The sequence below is a fragment of the Balaenoptera borealis genome (assembly GCF_965194805.1).
Source record: "Balaenoptera borealis genome assembly, chromosome: 19".
Taxonomy (NCBI): domain Eukaryota; kingdom Metazoa; phylum Chordata; class Mammalia; order Artiodactyla; family Balaenopteridae; genus Balaenoptera; species Balaenoptera borealis.
This window is the reverse complement of record NC_138878.1, coordinates 65,392,531-65,409,834: the sequence shown is the minus strand read 5'-3', so window position 1 is coordinate 65,409,834 and position 17,304 is coordinate 65,392,531. Positions and strand designations below refer to the sequence as shown.

The 17,304-nt window shown below is 49.1% G+C and overlaps 1 protein-coding gene across 1 annotated transcript; it reads left to right on the top strand.

Annotated features, from left to right (window-relative positions):
• Positions 1-1,285: 1,285 nt before the first annotated feature.
• Positions 1,286-17,298, top strand: CACNG6 (calcium voltage-gated channel auxiliary subunit gamma 6). The gene is made up of 4 exons (XM_082368310.1): positions 1,286-2,875; positions 7,324-7,398; positions 9,105-9,242; positions 16,589-17,298. The coding sequence occupies exons 1-4, from the start codon at positions 2,542-2,544 to the stop codon at positions 16,825-16,827; spliced, it is 786 nt and encodes a 261-aa protein (XP_082224436.1). The 5' UTR covers positions 1,286-2,541; the 3' UTR covers positions 16,828-17,298.
• The last annotated feature ends 6 nt before the right edge of the window (positions 17,299-17,304 follow it).

Genomic DNA, 17,304 nt, shown 5'->3' with positions numbered 1-17,304 from the left:
CAATCTCAGAGCTGGAAACTCAGATCCGAAGACAGGCAGTGCGGCCAATCAGAATGCAGAGGGAGGTGTGCTCTGAAGGGGGGTCCTTCCCTAGCTTGGGAGGGGATGTCTGTGTGTCACCATCTCCCTTCATCCATCCATCCATTTGCCCATTCATTCACTCATGCAGATCACCTACGCACACTTCCTAAGGCCTCCTGTGTACGCCTTTTGGGCTGGGTGGTGCTGAGGACGATGAGATGGGGTTCTCTTACACCCGAGCCCTGCCAGAGGCTGATGGGAGAGCCAGACACAGATGTACACGATCACAATCACATCCCAGGGCAATGCATGCTCCAACGGAAGCAGCACAGGACGCCCGGCGGACAGAGAGGGTTAGGATGCACCGGGCCGGCTGGAGCAGTCAACCATGGGCAAAGGAGTTGGTGAAAGGTGGGTCCCCCGCTGGGCCATCGCAGAGGGGCTGAGGGAGGGAGTGAAGGGGTAAAGATCAGGCCCTGCTGCCATTCCACACGGCTGTCCCCGTTCCTGTCCCTGGGGGAGCTGAAACTGCATGGAAGGTCCCCCGGGGGTGCCCCGTCTAATAAACTCGATGCAGAGGACTGTGGCTCTGGTTCCCACGCCCCTGACACCAGCTTCTCCCTGAGGCCGGCCCTTTCTACCTCCTGGGGAGCGGAGGACCCCAGCCCGGGACTCTGTCTTTCCATCCTTCAAGATGCAAGGGATTTGGGCCCCAGTCTTCTCCTCCTCAGACCCAGGGGTCCAGGCCCCCGGCCCCTCCCCCCTCAGACCCAGGGATCCAGGCCCCCGGCCCCTCCCCCCTCAGACCCAGGGGTCCGGGCCCCCGGCCCCTCCTCCCTCAGACCCAGGGGTCCGGGCCCCCAGCCCCTCCTCCCTCAGACCCAGGGGTCCGGTCCCCCAGCTCCCCCTCCCTCAGACCCAGGAGTCCTGCCTCCCTGCCCCTCTTCCCCTGGACCGAGCAGTTCGGGTTCCCAGCCAGGCCTGCTCCGGACCAAAACTCCTGGTTCCCCGCCCTGCCCCCTCTCCCGCCAGCTGGGAGATGGGACCCTCAGCTCCCGCCCTTGCCCCTTAAGGAAGTAAAAGTCCTTTCGGTCTCCAGCGGGTCGGGACCTGGCCCCCAGCCCCTCCTCCCCGGGCAGCCGTCCTTCTCCCCGCCCCTCGTCTCCTTAAAATACCCGGGATCCCTATGGCAACAGGCGCCGGCAACAGGTGCGGGTGTTATTTACGGGTCAAGCCCGAAATAGCCGGCGATGGTGAAGGGGGTGGGCGGATGGGGGCGAGGCTGGGAGTGAGCGGAGCTGCCGGGCCGGCGGGCGGAGCGAGCAGTGGCGTGCAGAACCGACGGTTCGGAGGCATCGCGGAGCTGGGGTTGGCGCCGCGCAGAGGCAGGAGAGCGAGAGGGGTCCCTACCCAGGAGACGGGGGTGGGAGGCCTGAGGGAGGCGCCTGGCCTGGAGCTGAGCCTGGAGCCGTCCCGACCCGGCCGGCCCTGGGAGCCCGGGGGAGGGGCAGCCGAGTGATCCCAAAGGGACACCGAGTCCCTTCCGGGTCCCAGTTGTCCTTTGAACCGCGTGCGGGGACCTGGTCCCCATTTCCTGAGCCGCAGTGCGGACCACAGCCCCTTCATCTGAGCCCCAGCAGGGACCCCAGGTCCCCCTCCTGAGCCTTGGGGGTGCCCCTCAGCCCCTTTCTCTCAGCCCCTAGGGCAGACCTTCTCTGGTCTGTTCTCTGAATGGCCAGGGAGACCCCCCTACTCCCCTCTTCCTGAATTCCAGCAGGTCCCCAGCTTCCTGTCTCTGAACCCCAGCCAGGACTCTGCTGGTCCCCCCTGTGAAAGTTGGGGGAATCCTACTGCCTCTCTGAGACTCTGAAGTAATTCTGACCTCCCCTTCTGAACTCCCTGCACCCCAGTTTTTCCTCTTCTGAACCCCAGAGGGGACCCAACTTCTCCTTCCCCAGACTCTGAGCCCAAAGAAGCCAGGAAGCATCTCCTCTCAAACACAGAGAGGACCTCAGCTCCCCTTCCTGTGTGCCCCAAACTCTGAGCCCTAGTGGGAAGCTCGGAGTCCCACCCCCCCCCCCGCAAGGAAACACAGCTTCCCCTTGGTGACTCCCTCCAGTGGGGACCCCAGAGCAGCCCCTCAGAGCTTCAGCTGACACTCAGTTCTCCTGCTTCTGGAGCTCTCAGGCCCCCCTCCTGGGTACCCAGGCTCTAACCGTGAGGCTGGGGGCACCTAGCTTTATCTCTAGTCTCATCTTCTTTGCTGAGCTTCTGTGGGTACTCCAGGCTCTTCTCTGAACCTCAGAGGGTTCCCAGCAGAGGATCTAGGTCCCAGAAGTGACCTGACTTCCTCATTTGAGGTTCCAGGGAGGATTCAGATCTTCCCATTTCACAGACCAGTGGAAACTGAGCCCCTCACCCACCTCAAGACCCCAGGCGCTTCCCTCCCCACTCCCCGCCCTCAGGAGCCCACCTCAGCTCTGCCTCCTTTGCACCTGGGCCCTATCGCCCGCGACGAGGATGATGATGTGGTCCAACTTCTTCATGCACGAGGAGGACCGCCGGCTGGGGGCCGTGGGCCGGCGGCGAGCTCACGGGGCGCGCAAGGCCAGCATGACCCCTGAGCACGAGGGGAAGATCAAGCTGGCGCTGCTGCTGACCTCCGTGGGTGCCACGCTGGCAGTGCTGGCCGTGGGCACCGAGTTCTGGGTGGAACTCAACACCTACAGGGACAACCGCAGTGCCGTCTGTGATGCTGCCCACCTGGGGCTCTGGAAGATGTGCACCAAGCGACTGTGGCAGGCGGACGTGCCCGCGGGCAGGGACACCTGCGGCCCAGCGGAGCTGCCCGGAGGTGAGCGGCCGCCGCCCCCGCGCACGGCTTGTATCCCGTGTCCGAGGAACCCGTGCCTGAGCCCCGAGGAGAGAGAGGTTGCACCCTCAGAATGCGCCCCTACCCACATCAACCTGTGCTCCGGGGACAGCCTCTGCCCCAGGCACAAACTGTGCACAGAGGGAGTCTGTACCCCCAAACTAGCCTGCACCCCCAGGCCAGTCTGTAGCTCTAGACCAGCCTCTGCCCCCAGAGCAGCCTGTTCCCCGAAACCCGTCTGTCCTAGACCAGCCTGTACCTCCAGAGCAGCCGGTGCCCTCAGACAGCCTGTGTCTCCCAGAAACGCTCGTGCCCCTGAGACAGCCTGCACCCTTAGAGGAAGACTCTGGGTTCCTGGTGTCAGCTTGCTCTTCCCACCCTGGAGACAGCCTGCACCCCCATCCTGTGGGCCCTGGGGAGAAAGACCACCTTGATGCCCACCCCAAAGTACAGTCTATGCTGTTCCCTCCTACGGGTTCCACCAAACAGCTCTCAGCAAACACCTCCCAACATCCCAGGGCAGACCTTGTGCTTCCTGGAAAATCTTCTTCGTTTCCTACCCATTCCACCTCAAATTCCCCAACTGGACACTCCAGCCCTTCTCATTTTCTCTTCCAGGCACCTCGACACCCCTCACTTCCCTACAGAGTGGCTGTTTCACCCCTACCCATGCCAGAGAGCTATCCCATACCTCTCACTCTCCCAGACAGGCCATGCCATGCCCTAAACTTATACCAGAGGGACATCCTATACCCCTAGGGAACGGGAATGGGATCTCACTTCGCCTCTACTGACCCAAGGAAACTATCTGACACCCCTCAGAGCCCATTTAGGATGTCGCATGCTTGATCACCCGTATGGCATCTACAACACTCTTTCCTCTCCAAAGGATGTCCTGTAATCTCAGTACCCCTCAAAGAAGATCTCCTATCCCTCTGGGCTCCAGATGGGATTTCCCTCCTCCTTCACTTTTCCAGATGTGATCTCTGACATCCCTAGGGTCCAAATTAGTATGTTGCAAGCCCTTGATAGCAAAGTGGGATGCCAAGCACCCTTGTTATCTGAGGTGCCACCCACTCAGCGTGCAGACGGGCTAATTCTCACCCCTCAGAGCCTCAAGCAGGAAGTTCCCAAATTTTTGAGAAATAGGATGCTCTGGTAATAAAAAAATGTTAGGTGCTAATGTAGTGCCCGGCTCTGTTCTAAGTATTTCACTTGCATGAACTCATCAATCCTCATAGCAACCCTATTATCATCCCCAAAATGAGGAGCGAGAAATATAAATGTCTCAGTCTATGCGCCCAGGCTAGTCATATGGGGTTTGAACCCTGGTCATCTCTGTTCTTTCTTTTTTTTTTTTTTTTTTAATTTAAAAAAATTTTTAAAAATGTATTGGAGTAGAGTTGATTTACAATGTTGTGTTAGTTTCTGCTGTACAGCAAAGTGAATCAGTTATACATATACATATCTCCACTCTTTTTTTAGATTCTTTTCCCATATAGGCCATTACAGAGTATTGAGTAGAGGTCCCTGTGCTATACAGTAGGTTCTTATTAGTTATTTATCTTATATATAGTAGAGTGTATATCCCAGTTTATCCCTACCCCCCTTATCCCCTGGTTACCATAAGTTTGTTTTCTACATCTGTGACTCTACTTCTGTTTTGTAAATAAGTTCATTTGTACCCTTTTTTTAGATTCCACATATAAGCTATATCATATGATATTTGTCTTTCTGTGTTTGACTTATTTCACTCAGTATGACAGTCTCTAGGTCCATCCATGTTGCTGCAGATGGCATTATTTTGTTCTTTTTTATGGCTGAGTAATATTCCATTATATATATGTACCATATCTTCTTTATCCATTCCTCTGTTGACAGACATTTAGGTTGCTTCCATGTCCTGACGATTGTAAACAGTGCTGCAACGAACATTGGGGTGCATGTATCTTTTTGAATTATGGTTTTCTCTGGATATATGCCCAGGAGTGGGATTACTGGGTCATGTGGGAGCTCTATTTTTAGTTTTTTAAGGAACCTCCATACTGTTCTCCATAGTGGCTGTACCAATTTACATTCCCACCAACAGCGTAGGAGGGTTCCTGGTCATCTCTGTTCTTAACAGCGACACTATATTGCATCTCACTAGTCCATAAATATGTCCCAAAGGTCCTCACTGCACTGGGGGGGCTGTCCTGCCCCACCTAACTGCATAATATGGGGTCCCTCACATCCCTTGATGTCTCCCTAATGGTCAGAAAGAGCTTCAGTCTCCTTAAAGGACCATCACCATCATCCCACAATCCTGACCCTTCAGAGGACATCTCACAAATTTCAAGATTTCAGAAATATCCCACACATCCCATGGCCCATCAAAGGACATCCCAAAGGGGGGTGACCCATATCCTACTCTTTTCCAAATGGGATATGCCATATCCTCTGGGGTCAGAGACAAGATGCCCTAAATCATTAGTAGCTAAAATGGGATGCCAGACACCCCATACTCTCTCAGAAAGATGTACCACACCTTCTTATTCTCTAGTTGAGACTTCCCATTTCCCTTGTAGAGGAAGACCGCTTTCCCCCCACCGACTTGTGACAGGTTGCATCCTCACCGTTTGCTCTGCTGCACGAAGCATCCTTTACTTTTTGCTGCTGCAGGATAAGGACTCACATTTCCCACTGCTCCTGCCAGGACATCTCATGCCCTTTTCTTTCCTTGAGAGTACCAGGTGGAGTGTCCCGCACCACCTCACCTGACTCTGGAGTTTATCTCTTGTCCCTCAGCATCCCCCTTCAATTCGGAAAGTTCCTTTCCACTTCCCCAGACCACCTGACCTGTCTCCTATTTCTTATACCCCTCTTATTCTCGACCTCTCTCCTCCCTTTCCTTCTGTTCTCTCCTCAGTTTCCCCATCTGTGGAATGAAAAAGTTGGAGTAGGTGAATTCTGTGGGAAGTTCTGGCTTTAAAATGCAATTTAGAAAGCGCCTTTTTTTAGTGTGGCATTTCTTGAACTTCAAGTACACAAATTTGGATGAATCATACTTTTTAGTTTATGCCACAAAATCATTACCAGCCTTTGCAAGATCCTTCTTGTGCTTTATTTTACATTCTTATTCTTTTTTTTTCATTCTTTCCTAACTCATCTCTTTAATGCATTTGATATGCATCCATGAATATGTATTTTAACTTAGAAAATATAGTAGTTTTTTATATATGTATGTATTTTAATTTCCATAAATGATATCGTGCTATAGATTTTTTCCTATTTTTGATTTTTTTGCTCAACACTGTTTCTCAAATCTCTCCGTGCTGCTTTCTGTTAGTCTAGTTCGTGGCTACTGTGTGCTGCAGAGACTTGCCCAGGAAGCATCCATCACATTTACTTGTCTATTCCAACAGAGATGGGCACCTAGGTTGATTCCAACTCCCTGTTTATTTATTTATTTATTTTTGGCTGCGCCGTGTGGCATTCGGGATCTTAGTTCCCGGACCGGGGATCGAGCCCAAGCCCACTGCAGTGGAAGCGCAGAGTCCTAACCACTAGACCACCAGGGAAGTGCCCCCAACTCCCTATTATTATAAACAGTGTTGCAATGAACATCATGCAACCCATATATGTTCCTGCACGTGGTTTTTTTCTGAATGTATACCCAGAAGTGAAACTGTTGGGTTATAGGGATAAACATACTTCACTTCATAAAGTATGTCAGAGTGCTTTCCAAAAAGACTAGTACCCATTTACACCCCCAGCTGTTTCCTCTTATCCTTCCAATGCTTGATATTATCCTTTTAATATTTGCCAATCTAACTGATCTAAAGTGCCATCTCCCTGCTGATTTAAGTTGCATTTCTGTGATCCCTGGTGAGGTGGAGAATCTCTTCATGTACTTGTGAGTAATCCACGCTTCCTCTTCTATGAATTGACTATTCATATCCTTTGCCCATTTTTCAATTGGGTTATCTCTCTTTTCTTGCTGATCTGCAAGAGTTCTTTGTGTAGTCTGGACATGAATCCTTTCTGAGATAGGAATCTCTTCTGAGTCTGTTAGCCTTCTGCCTGGATCTTGGGGTGCTTTGTTGAATAAAGTGATTATCCATTTCTAATCTCACTGGACCCTAAACAAACTCATATGACAGAGCTAGGAAAGAGACTATTAACTCACTTTATACAGGAAGAATTAGAAGCTCAGAGAGGTCAATGACCCACTCAAGGCCACAGATCTGGACCTCAAAGTTCTGGATTGGAATCCCAGCTCCTATGATAGCAGGTGGTTTTACTTCTCTGAGCATGATTTCTCTCGGTCTATCAGGGATGCTAATTTCATATTTCTAGGTTATTGTGAGCTATGTTAAATGTCCAGCCCTGAGCTTACACTAGGGACCTCCATGTCATTACCTCTCTTTTTCTCTCTCCTGCTGCCACAGAAGCAAACTGCACTTATTTTAAATTCTTCACCACGGGAGAGGATGCTCACATCTTCCAGAGAACCACAAAGAAAGGTAAGAACTTTTCGCCCGGTGGAGGGGATATGCTGACCACGCTAAAGGATTTCTTTTCTTTCTTTTTCTTTTTTGTAAGTTGAAGTATAGTTGATTTCCAATATTATGTTCGTTTCAGGTATACAGCAAAGTGATTCAGTTATTTTTTTCAGATTATATTCCATTATGGTTTATTAAAAGGTATTGATTATAATTCCCTGCGCTATACAGTAAGTCCTTGTTGCTTGTCTATTTTATGTATAGTAGTTTGTATCTGTTAATCCCAGAGGGGTTCTTGAGAGCACTGTCTTCTTCTCTGCTTTGCTGCAGAGTGGGCACAAGCTCCTAAATCCTGGGGAGGTCTCATCTTTGGAGACAGGTGGTTCTCCAGAGCCCTGTGTCCAACATTCCTGCCTCAGCTCTGCTTTTGCCGCATGCCGTGTCACTCTGGGCAAGTCCCAGCCCCTCTCTGTGGATAGTACGTTAGCATCTCACAAGTGTGCATCTCCCACATGCTAAACACAGCGCTGGGTGTTTCATTTATAAGAGTTCCAGTGCTTGCCATGACCCTGCAGGGCAGGGGCTTTATCTTAATCTTCCAGATGAGAAAACACAAGTCCATAAATGGTTTAATTTATTTTCCCAGGAAGTGGCAGAGGCAGAGGCAGGATTCGAACCCAAATAATTCCAACTCTAAAGCAGTGCTCTTCAATAAAATATTCCATGAGAGTGGAAATGTTCTGTATCTGCACTGACCGATAGGGTAGCCACTGGCCACATGTGGCCGGTGCAACTAAGACACTGAGTTTTAAATTTTGTTCAGTTTAAATCCATTTAAAATGAAAAGACCCTCCGTGGCTAGTGTCTACCATACTGGACAATAAAACTTTTAAGACTTTACCCTTTCTACTCTAACCACAGTCTCTCCATCACCCCAGTATGTCAATATCCCCACCAGTAAAGGAATTGTGGTATGTCATGAACCTTATCTGGTCTTTGTAAGGATTTAATGAAATGATGCAGCTAAGACATGCAGTATGGTGCCTGGCACATAGTAGGTCCTCCATAAACAGTGGAGGACTCTTTATGGAGGACCTACTTACCCTCTCCACTCCTGTCTTTTTTATCTTGGTGCTAAGTGAGCTTGGGCAAATCGCTGTGCTCCCCTAGGATAGCAAAATAATCACAGGGCACACATATGGAACAAGTGCTGTGTGCCAGGTGGTGCACTGGCTGCATTACATATGTGATTTCTAATCCTCACAGCAGTCAAGTAGAGATTTTGATCTTCATTTTCCAGAGGAGGAAACTGGGCTTCAGAGAGGTTCAGTGACTTTACCAGAATCTTCCAGCTAGAAAGTAGCTGGGGAGAGTTCTGACTTGGATCATTCCGCTGTAACGTACCACCTTCTCTGTTGTCTCCCACACACCCCACTGCCTCAGTTTCCTCACCGGTAAACAAATGGTGACCAGATCATAAGTAATACTTGGTAGTTCCCATCTCCTTCTAATCCTGGCTCTGTCCTTTCTTTGCTCTGTGACCTTAAGCAATTAACTGACCCTTTCTGAGTCTTAGTTCTTCCTTCAACAGTATAAGTAAAACATTGGACTGGATGATCTTCTACTTGAAAATTCTTCTCTAGTCCTGGATCTTCTGGGTCCCTCTATGGGAGTTCTCTCTACTCCCTACATCCTGTATTCTCTACTTCCCCTTCCCCTCCTCACAGAGGTAAATCTGGCAGCTGCGGTGATAGCAGTGCTAGGCCTGGCAGTCATGGCCCTGGGGTGCCTCTGTATCATCATGGTGCTCAGCAAAGGTGCAGAGTTCCTGCTCCGGGTTGGAGCCATCTGCTTTGGCCTCTCAGGTGAGGGTTCAGAGCCTGCAGACTGAGGACATTGCATGCTGGGAGGTCGGGTCTCCAAACACCATTGCATGTTGGGAGGTCAGGTCTCCAAGCACTGTTGCATGCTGGGAAGTTGGGTTTCCAAGCACTGTTGCATGCTGGGAGGTCGAGGGAGGTCTCCAAGCCCCGTTGTAGGCTGGGAGGTTGGGTCTCTAAGCCCTGTTGTGTGCTGGGAATTGGCGGAAGCTCAAAGGCTATAGAAGTCTCAAAGATGGGAGAGTTCTAAGTTCTGTTGTTGACTGGGAATTGGGGAGTCTCCAAAGACTTATTTAGATTGGAATCTAGGGTCCCCAAGCACTGTTGCAAGCTGGGACGTTGAAGGACGTCCCCATGCACTGTTGTATGCTGTCAGGTTGAGGCAGGTCTCTAAGCACCATTGCATGCTGGGAAGCACAAGGGCTATAGTAGGCTCAAATGTGAGGATGGTCCAAGCGCTGTTGTTGGCTGGGAATTGAAGGTTCTCCAAACACTCTTTTAGATTTGGACCTGGAGTCTGCAAGAACTGTTGCATTTTTGGAGTTGGGGGTCCAAAAAAATTCTGCCTCTTGTGAAATGTAGCCCTCATTGGATCAAATGTTTTCTAAGGTGGATAGATAAGTCATTAACTATATAAGCTTCATTTATTTATCTTTCATGTGTCTACTGAGCACCTACTATGTTCCAGGCACTGAGCTAAGGGCTGGAGATATAAGATTAATAAGACAGACACTGTGTCTGCCCTCATAGAGCCTAGATTCTGACAGAGATAGACAGTAACCGACAATTACACATATAATAATCCAACTATAATTGTGATGAGAGTTATGATAAATCATATAAGGGGTACACACTGGGGTAGGGGGGCTTGTCAGAGAAACTTCCTGAGAAAGTGATATTTAAGCTGATAATCGAAGGAGGAACAGAAATTATCCAGTCAGAATATGGAGTTGACAGTAGTGGTGGCAATGTTGGTGATGTTTGTTGTGGTGGAGGTGATGATGGTGATGATGGTGATGCCCTTGATGTGGTAATAGTGGTGATGGAATAGCATATATGTAGTCTGTAAAAGACTTGGCAAGTTTAAAAGAAGATGAGTGAACAGAATGAAGATCAGCGCATAGAGCGGGGCAAAGTTTGCGCAAAGGTACATGGTAACCTTAGTTAACAAATGAAGTAGAGGCTTGGTGCAAGATGAGTCAAGGGAGGGAATTCCCTGGTGGTGCAGTGGTTAGGACTCTGCGCTTTCAGTGCAGAGGGCATGGGTTCAATGCAGAGGGCATGGGTTCAATCCCTGGCTGGGGAACTGAGATCCTACAAGCTCCGCGCGGCCAAAACAAAAACAAAAATAAAGGAGACAGGGAGATATGAGTGTTCAAGAGCACACTCGAATAGAAATGATTAGTAATCACATTCTTATTATTGTTTTGTGCCTTAGAGAGCTTCCTAAATAAAGGGGGAAATTCAGTCATTCCCTGTCTTTCATTTATTCATTAGAAAGGTGTCTGCCCTTAACGAGATTATCATCTGGTTAAGGACAGAGAAATGATACAAATCATCCCACAGTTACAAACTGCAGTTAAGTGCTATGAAGGAAAAGTAGAGTTCTGTGAGAATGCATAATGAGGGCACTTCATTTAAAGCAGAGTTAGAGAAGGCCTCTCTGAGGAGATGACGCTTAAAACATCAAAGTATGGGTAACCAAGCTAGAAAGAGTTCGGTGAATTTCGAGTCCTGAAAGAAAGCCAGTGAGGCTGGAGCATGGAGCGTGACGAGGATACTGGTTTAAAAGACAAACCAGGGCTTCCCTGGTGGTGCAGTGGTTGAGAATCTGCCTGCCAATGCAGGGGACACGGGTTCAAGCCCTGGTCCGGGAAGATCCCACATGCCGCGGAGCAACTGGGCCCGTGAGCCACAACTACTGAACCTGCGCGTCTGGAGCCTGTGCTCCGCAACAAGAGAGGCCGCGATAGTGAGAGGCCCGCGCACCGCGATGAAGAGTGGCCCCCACTCGCCGCAACTAGAGAAAGCCCTCACACAGAAACGAAGACCCAACACAGCCAAAAATAAATAAATAAATAAATAATTTAAAAAACAAACCAGGAAATCAACAGGGAGTCAAAAGATTTGGGTTGGAGTCCCAAATTCCAACCCAGGGAGGAGATAGAAATTAGGCAAATCAATAATACTCATATAAATTAATATATGTTAACAATTACCACTTGTGGTAAATGCTATAAATGAAAAGTAAAGAGTCTAATGAAAATGTATAACAGGGAGACCCAACAGAGACTTGACTGGTGGTGGTCAGGGAAGCCTTCTCAGAAGAAGTGTAATTCAAGTAAGGATGTAGAGAATGAGGATGTGTACAGCGGGCTCAGGGAGGGGTAAGCAGACAGTTATTCCAAGCAGCACGAAGGTCTCCAGGCTTGAACAAATTGGGTGCATTTAAAGTCCTGAATGGGACTTCCCTGGTGCTCTGGTGGTTAGGACTCTGTGCTTCCGCTGCAGGAGGCTCGGGTTCAATCCCTGGTCTGGGGCACTAAGATCCCGCATGCCACGCGGTACAGCCACAAAATAAAAATAAAATAAAACAAAAATAAAGTCCTGAAAAAAGTCCTACTCCATACTGCTGTAGGATGGGAAGGGCAGCCTGAGAGGAGGCTGAAGAAACAGGCAGGGGCCAGGTCACGTGGGCCCTTCTAGGTCATTTGAGGGAAGTCAGGTTCGATCAGGGAGAAGGTAAAGTGATGTGCCTAAGAGAAGAGTCTTGGAGTAGACCTGGCTGGGCTCAAACCCACGTGCCCCTTTTCTAGGCTTCAATTTTCCCATCTGTAAAGTGGGGATAATAATAATAATACCCATTCATAAGGTCTAGTGGAAGAGGTGAGATGTGGGAGCATTTGGTTAGATTCTTGTTTGCAAAGCTAGTGTGTCAAGGCCAGGGCTCCACAAACTACAGCCCACGGTCAAATCCTACCTGCCTCTTGTGTTGGAGTTAGTGACATTTTAAAACCATAAGTCATATTGCGGTTCCCACCTAGATCGAAAGCCACGGATGAATTTCTACCACTAGGATAACGTGGCTCCGAGGTCTTACGTGGCCTGGCTCCTGGCTACGTGAGACTTCACCTCTTACCGTTTGTTCTCTCTGTTCTGTCCATGTTAACCTCTTTGCTGTTCTCGGACCCTCCAAGTTCATTCCCTCCTCAGAGCGTTTTGCACTGCTGTCGCCTCAGCCTGGAATGCTCTTCCGCCAGCGCTTCCCATGTCGCATTTCTGCAGATCATTTCAGTCGCTGATCATACGTCACCTCCTCAGAAAGACCATTGTTGGCCACCTTGTCTAAAGTAGACCTCTTCCCTGCTGTGTCCCTACCTTGCCTTATTTTTCTTCATAGAATTGATCACTACCTGAAATTATGCATTTATGTATGCCTTTGTTTGCTAGGGCTGCCATAACAAAGTACCACAGACTACGTGCCTTAAACACCAGAAATGTATTTTCTCACAGTTCTGGGGGCTGGAAGTCCGAGATCAACATGTCATCAGCAGGTTCGGTTCCTTCTGAGGCCAATCTCCTTGGCGTGTAGAAGGCTGTCTTCTCCCAGTGTCCTCACATGGTCCTTCCCCATGCTTGCCTGTGTCCTCATCTCTTCTTATAAGGGCACCAGACATACTGGATCAGGGCCACCCTAATGACCTCATTTTAAGTGAATTACCTCTTTAAAGGCCCTAACTCCAAATATAGTCAATTCCAAGGCACTGGGGATCAGGACCCCAATGTGTGAACTTTTGGGGGTATGCAGTTCAGCCCACATCGATACATTTACCTGATTTTTGTCCATCACCCCTTTTGGGGTGAATTTCCAGGAGGACAGCCCCTTCATTAGTCTTTTTTTTTTTTTCTGGGCTGTGCTGTGTGACATGCAGGATCTTAGTTCCCCGATCAGGGATCGAACCCGTTCCCCCTGCATTGGGAGCACGGAGTCTTAACCACTGGACCGCCAGGGAAGTCCCTAGTTTTGTTCTTGTATTTTATATATATTTTATAATGAGAGTTCAATTAAGATCTGTTGACTGAATGAGAGAATGCATGAATTAGCAGTGGAATGAAGGGGACTCGATGGTGTCTCTCCCTCGTCCAGATGCTTTTCCACCTCCAGTACCCTGATGCTGACCTGCATGAGGTCAAGAAGGGATCACAAAGGGACCACTGAGCCACGTTACGCAGACTCCAGGCTGTATTCTCCAGGCCCCTGACTTAAAACCATGGGGGAGGGCTTCCCCGGTGGCACAGTGGTTAAGAATCCGCCTGCCAATGCAGGGGACACAGGTTCAATCCCTGGTCCGGGAAGATCCCACATACCTCAGAGCAACGAAGCCTGTGTGCCACAACTACTGAGCCTGCAAGCCACAACTACTGAAGCCCGGGTGCCACAACTACTGAAGCCCGCACGCCTAGAGCCCGTGCTCCGCAACAAGAGAAGCCACCGCAATGAGAAGCCCGCGCACCGCAACGCAGAGTAGCCCCCGCTCGCCGCAACTAGAGAAAGCCCGCGCACAGCAACAAAGACCCAACGCAGCCAAAAATAAAAAATAAATAAAATAAAATAAATTAATTGTTTAAAAAAAGTTAAAAAACAAAACAAAAACAAAACCATGGGGGAACTGGGAGTGTAGGGAGGAAGGAAGGTCAGAGATCAAGGTTGAAGTCAGACTCCGGGGTCTGAGAGGGGAGGCAGCCAGGATGCATGAGCCATGCGTGACCATCGGAGGGTCCTACGTGATCTTACTCCGCCCACCTCTGTGCTTCCACTGCCCACCACCCTCCCCTCCCCCATCCTCTTTGCTCCGCTGCACTGACTTTTCTTTCTTTCCCTCTAACACACTCTACTCCACCCTACCACAAAGCCTTTGCACCAGCCGTTCCTTCTGCCCAGAATAGCCATCGCTGTTTTGTGCGTGGCTGGCTTCTTTTTGTCCATTTGGGTCTCAGCTCCAATGGCTTTTCTGATGACACCATGTAAAGTCCCAGCCCCACCCCTGGATGTCACGGCCCTTCCCATCACTCTGTTTTTATCTCCTTCCTAGCGTGCATCACTGTCTGAAATTATCCCGTCTTCTCATGTGTTTACTTTGGCAGTTACAACCTGGTCGCCCGCAGGCCAGCGACGGCCCATAAATGTGCTGTTTGGCGGGCAGTGTCTAAAGATTTCTCTGAGCCAATATTTAAAGGTTGGGTGAATTCCCGTAAAAATCATAATCGTTTAAAAAAATGCTAGCTGTTCTTGAAAAATCAGAAGATCTGGTCCACTGAGTCGCCGTTTCTGATGGGCTGCAGTTGGCTGAAGCCGGGTTTGGGCTACGCTTTGCCATTGCCCCCACCGCACCTGCCTGCTCACTTGTTTGTACTTTCTCATTGTCTCCTGGAGACATTTGAGTTTTGCAAGCCTTGGTTTATTTGTTTACCATTTGTCTCCTCCAAGTAGAACATAGGTTCTGTCAGGTTAGTGTTCTTTTGTCTGTCTTGTTCCTTTTTTTTTCTTTAATCAAATTGCATTACTTGACTGATTTTCTTTTCATTTTGTAATCCACCATCACTCTTTTCTCTTTTCAACTTTATTGGGATATGATGGCCAAGTATAAATTGTGTGTGTATATATATATATATACACACACATATATACATATACACACAATTGTATATAAGGTATACAACTTGCAGGATCTCAGTTCCCTGACCAGGGATTGAACCTGGGCCATGGCAGTGAAAGTGCTGAGTCCGAATCACTAGACCGCTAGGGAAGTCCCCTACAACTTGATGTTTTGATATATTTTGATATACATCATGAGGTGATCACCACAATCAAACAAGTGAACACGTTCATCACCTCACATAGTAAATTTTTTTTTGTAGTGAGAACATTTAAGACCTACTCTCTTAGCAAATTTTATGTATAGAGTATTATTAACTATAGTCACCATGCTGTATATTAGATCTCCAGAATTTATTCCTCTTCAAACTGGAAGTTTGTGCCCTTTGACCAGCATCTCCCCATTTTCCCCTCCACTCAGTCCCTGGCAGCCACCGTTCTGCTCTCTGCTTCTACGGTTTCAACTTAGATTCCATCATCACTCTTTACTGAAGTCTTAATGGAGTCTTAATTTGACTTTTCCTTGGTTTGCTTTGTTCTTTTTTTAAGTGGTGAAAGACACGTTCACATAAAACTTACCATCTGAACCATTTGTAAGTGTCCACTTCTGTGGCGTTAAGTCCATTCACGTGGTTGTGCAGCTATCACCACCATCCATCTCCAGAACTTTTGCATCTTCCCCAATTAAAACTCCGTCCCCATTAAACACCAACTCCTCATTCCTTCTCCCCACCCCCGCACCCACCTTTTCTACTTTCTGTCTCTATGAATTTGTGTCTTGTTCTTTCTTTCTCTCCAGCTTCTAAAATTGTGCCTGCTATAGCGTAGGTGCTTAATAAGCAGTTGTTGAGGGGGTGCTAGTGAAATTGCAGAAATGCATCTCGGGGGGCTCTGAGGAGCTCCGGTTCTTTATGTCTCAGCACAGAAAGGATTCAGCGAGAGGCCAAGTGATAGATAAGAAGTGCTTTATTAGAATAAGATGCTTGTGCGCCTTACAAGCGGGTGAGTTAGAGGGTGCCACGCCGAGAACTTAGTGGGCTACAGTTTTATAATCAAAGGAAAAATGGGGAGGGGGAGAAGACCACCTTCTTCCTCATTCTTGAGTAGACATCAAGCTTCCATCATCAGCTCCTCCTCCAAGTCAGGCGGGACAGTTTTCTTGTCCCTACATGGTCAAACTGGGACTGTCATGGCACAATGGAAATGAGCAAAAAGGCGGTAACATATACTAAAATATGATGAATCGTCTCAGCTTGCAGCATAATGTCAACTTTTCCTTATATTTTTGTTTTTAATGTGCGCCGAGGAGCGTTAGGAATCATTAACTTCCTGAGCTCTCTGGGCAGGATGTGGGTCTTATTCAACCATTGTTTCATCGTCTGGGGGCATGTCTCAGGCTTCTGTTGCATGGTTTTATGGTTAAGCGAACCTGCTTTCTTGAGTGACCATTAACTTACAGGGGTCTCCCGTGCTTTTTTTTCTTTACTTACAGTCCCCTAGTGGGATTAACTATGTAATCACCTACTTTGTCCCTTTACTCTGTTCCTATCACTAGGGGGTCCCCCAGGTTTCTTGTCTGAGTAAGCATGTGATGGGGTATATTGGGGGAGAGGCTCAGACCTCCGTTGGGGACCCCAGGGGCCTGAGGGCCACATCTGTTCTCCTCTCCCCGCAGGCCTGCTGCTTCTGGTCAGCCTGGAGGTGTTCCGCCATTCCGTGCAAGCCTTGCTGCAGAGAGTTAGCCCTGAGCCTCCCCCATCCCCAGCCCTGACCTATGAATACTCCTGGTCTCTGGGCTGTGGCTTGGGGGCCGGCCTGGTCCTGATCCTGGGGAGTGGCTTCTTTCTCCTGCTCACCCTGCCTCCCTGGCCCTGGGGCTCCCTCTGTCCCAAGTGGGGGCACAGGGCCACCTAGGGCCACCATTGTGCTTTCTCTAAGCAACTCCCAAACCCTTCTCCTTTCTCCATCGTGCCCCTCAGAATCTTTTGCCCCATGTCCTAGAGAAACTGTGTTCTCCCTGCCCTGGGGGCCCATGCTGTTTGCACAGAACTGCCCCTCATGCCCTCATCTTTTTTCTCTGTAAATATGTTTTTCTCGGGGGCTAAATTTGGGTTGCTTAGGAGTGGGACGGGGAGAGGATTTTTGCAAACGAGGGTCCCCAGGGAAGGCTGGTGGGGACCTGATGGGGTAACTGGGGAGTGGGGGGGTGGGGTCAGGGGGTCTTGGGAGGGAGTTGGAGCTTTTTGTTCCACAGATTTGGATGTATTCGCTGGTGGGAGAGACTTCCTTCAGGGAAACAGGGGAAGAGGGGAGGAGAGAATCTCTGGGTCTGACCTCACTGTGGTCTGATTTGGGATTAAAGGTTTGGAAATTTAACAACTTTGATTTGGA

Coding starts and splice junctions, on each gene's coding strand:
- CACNG6 (XM_082368310.1), top strand. CDS start 2,542: ATGATGATGTGGTCCAACTTCTTCATGCACGAGGAGGACCGCCGGCTG. Junction 2,876..7,323: donor CCCAGCGGAGCTGCCCGGAG/GTGAGCGGCCGC, acceptor CTGCTGCCACAG/AAGCAAACTGCACTTATTTT. Junction 7,399..9,104: donor CCAGAGAACCACAAAGAAAG/GTAAGAACTTTT, acceptor CCCTCCTCACAG/AGGTAAATCTGGCAGCTGCG.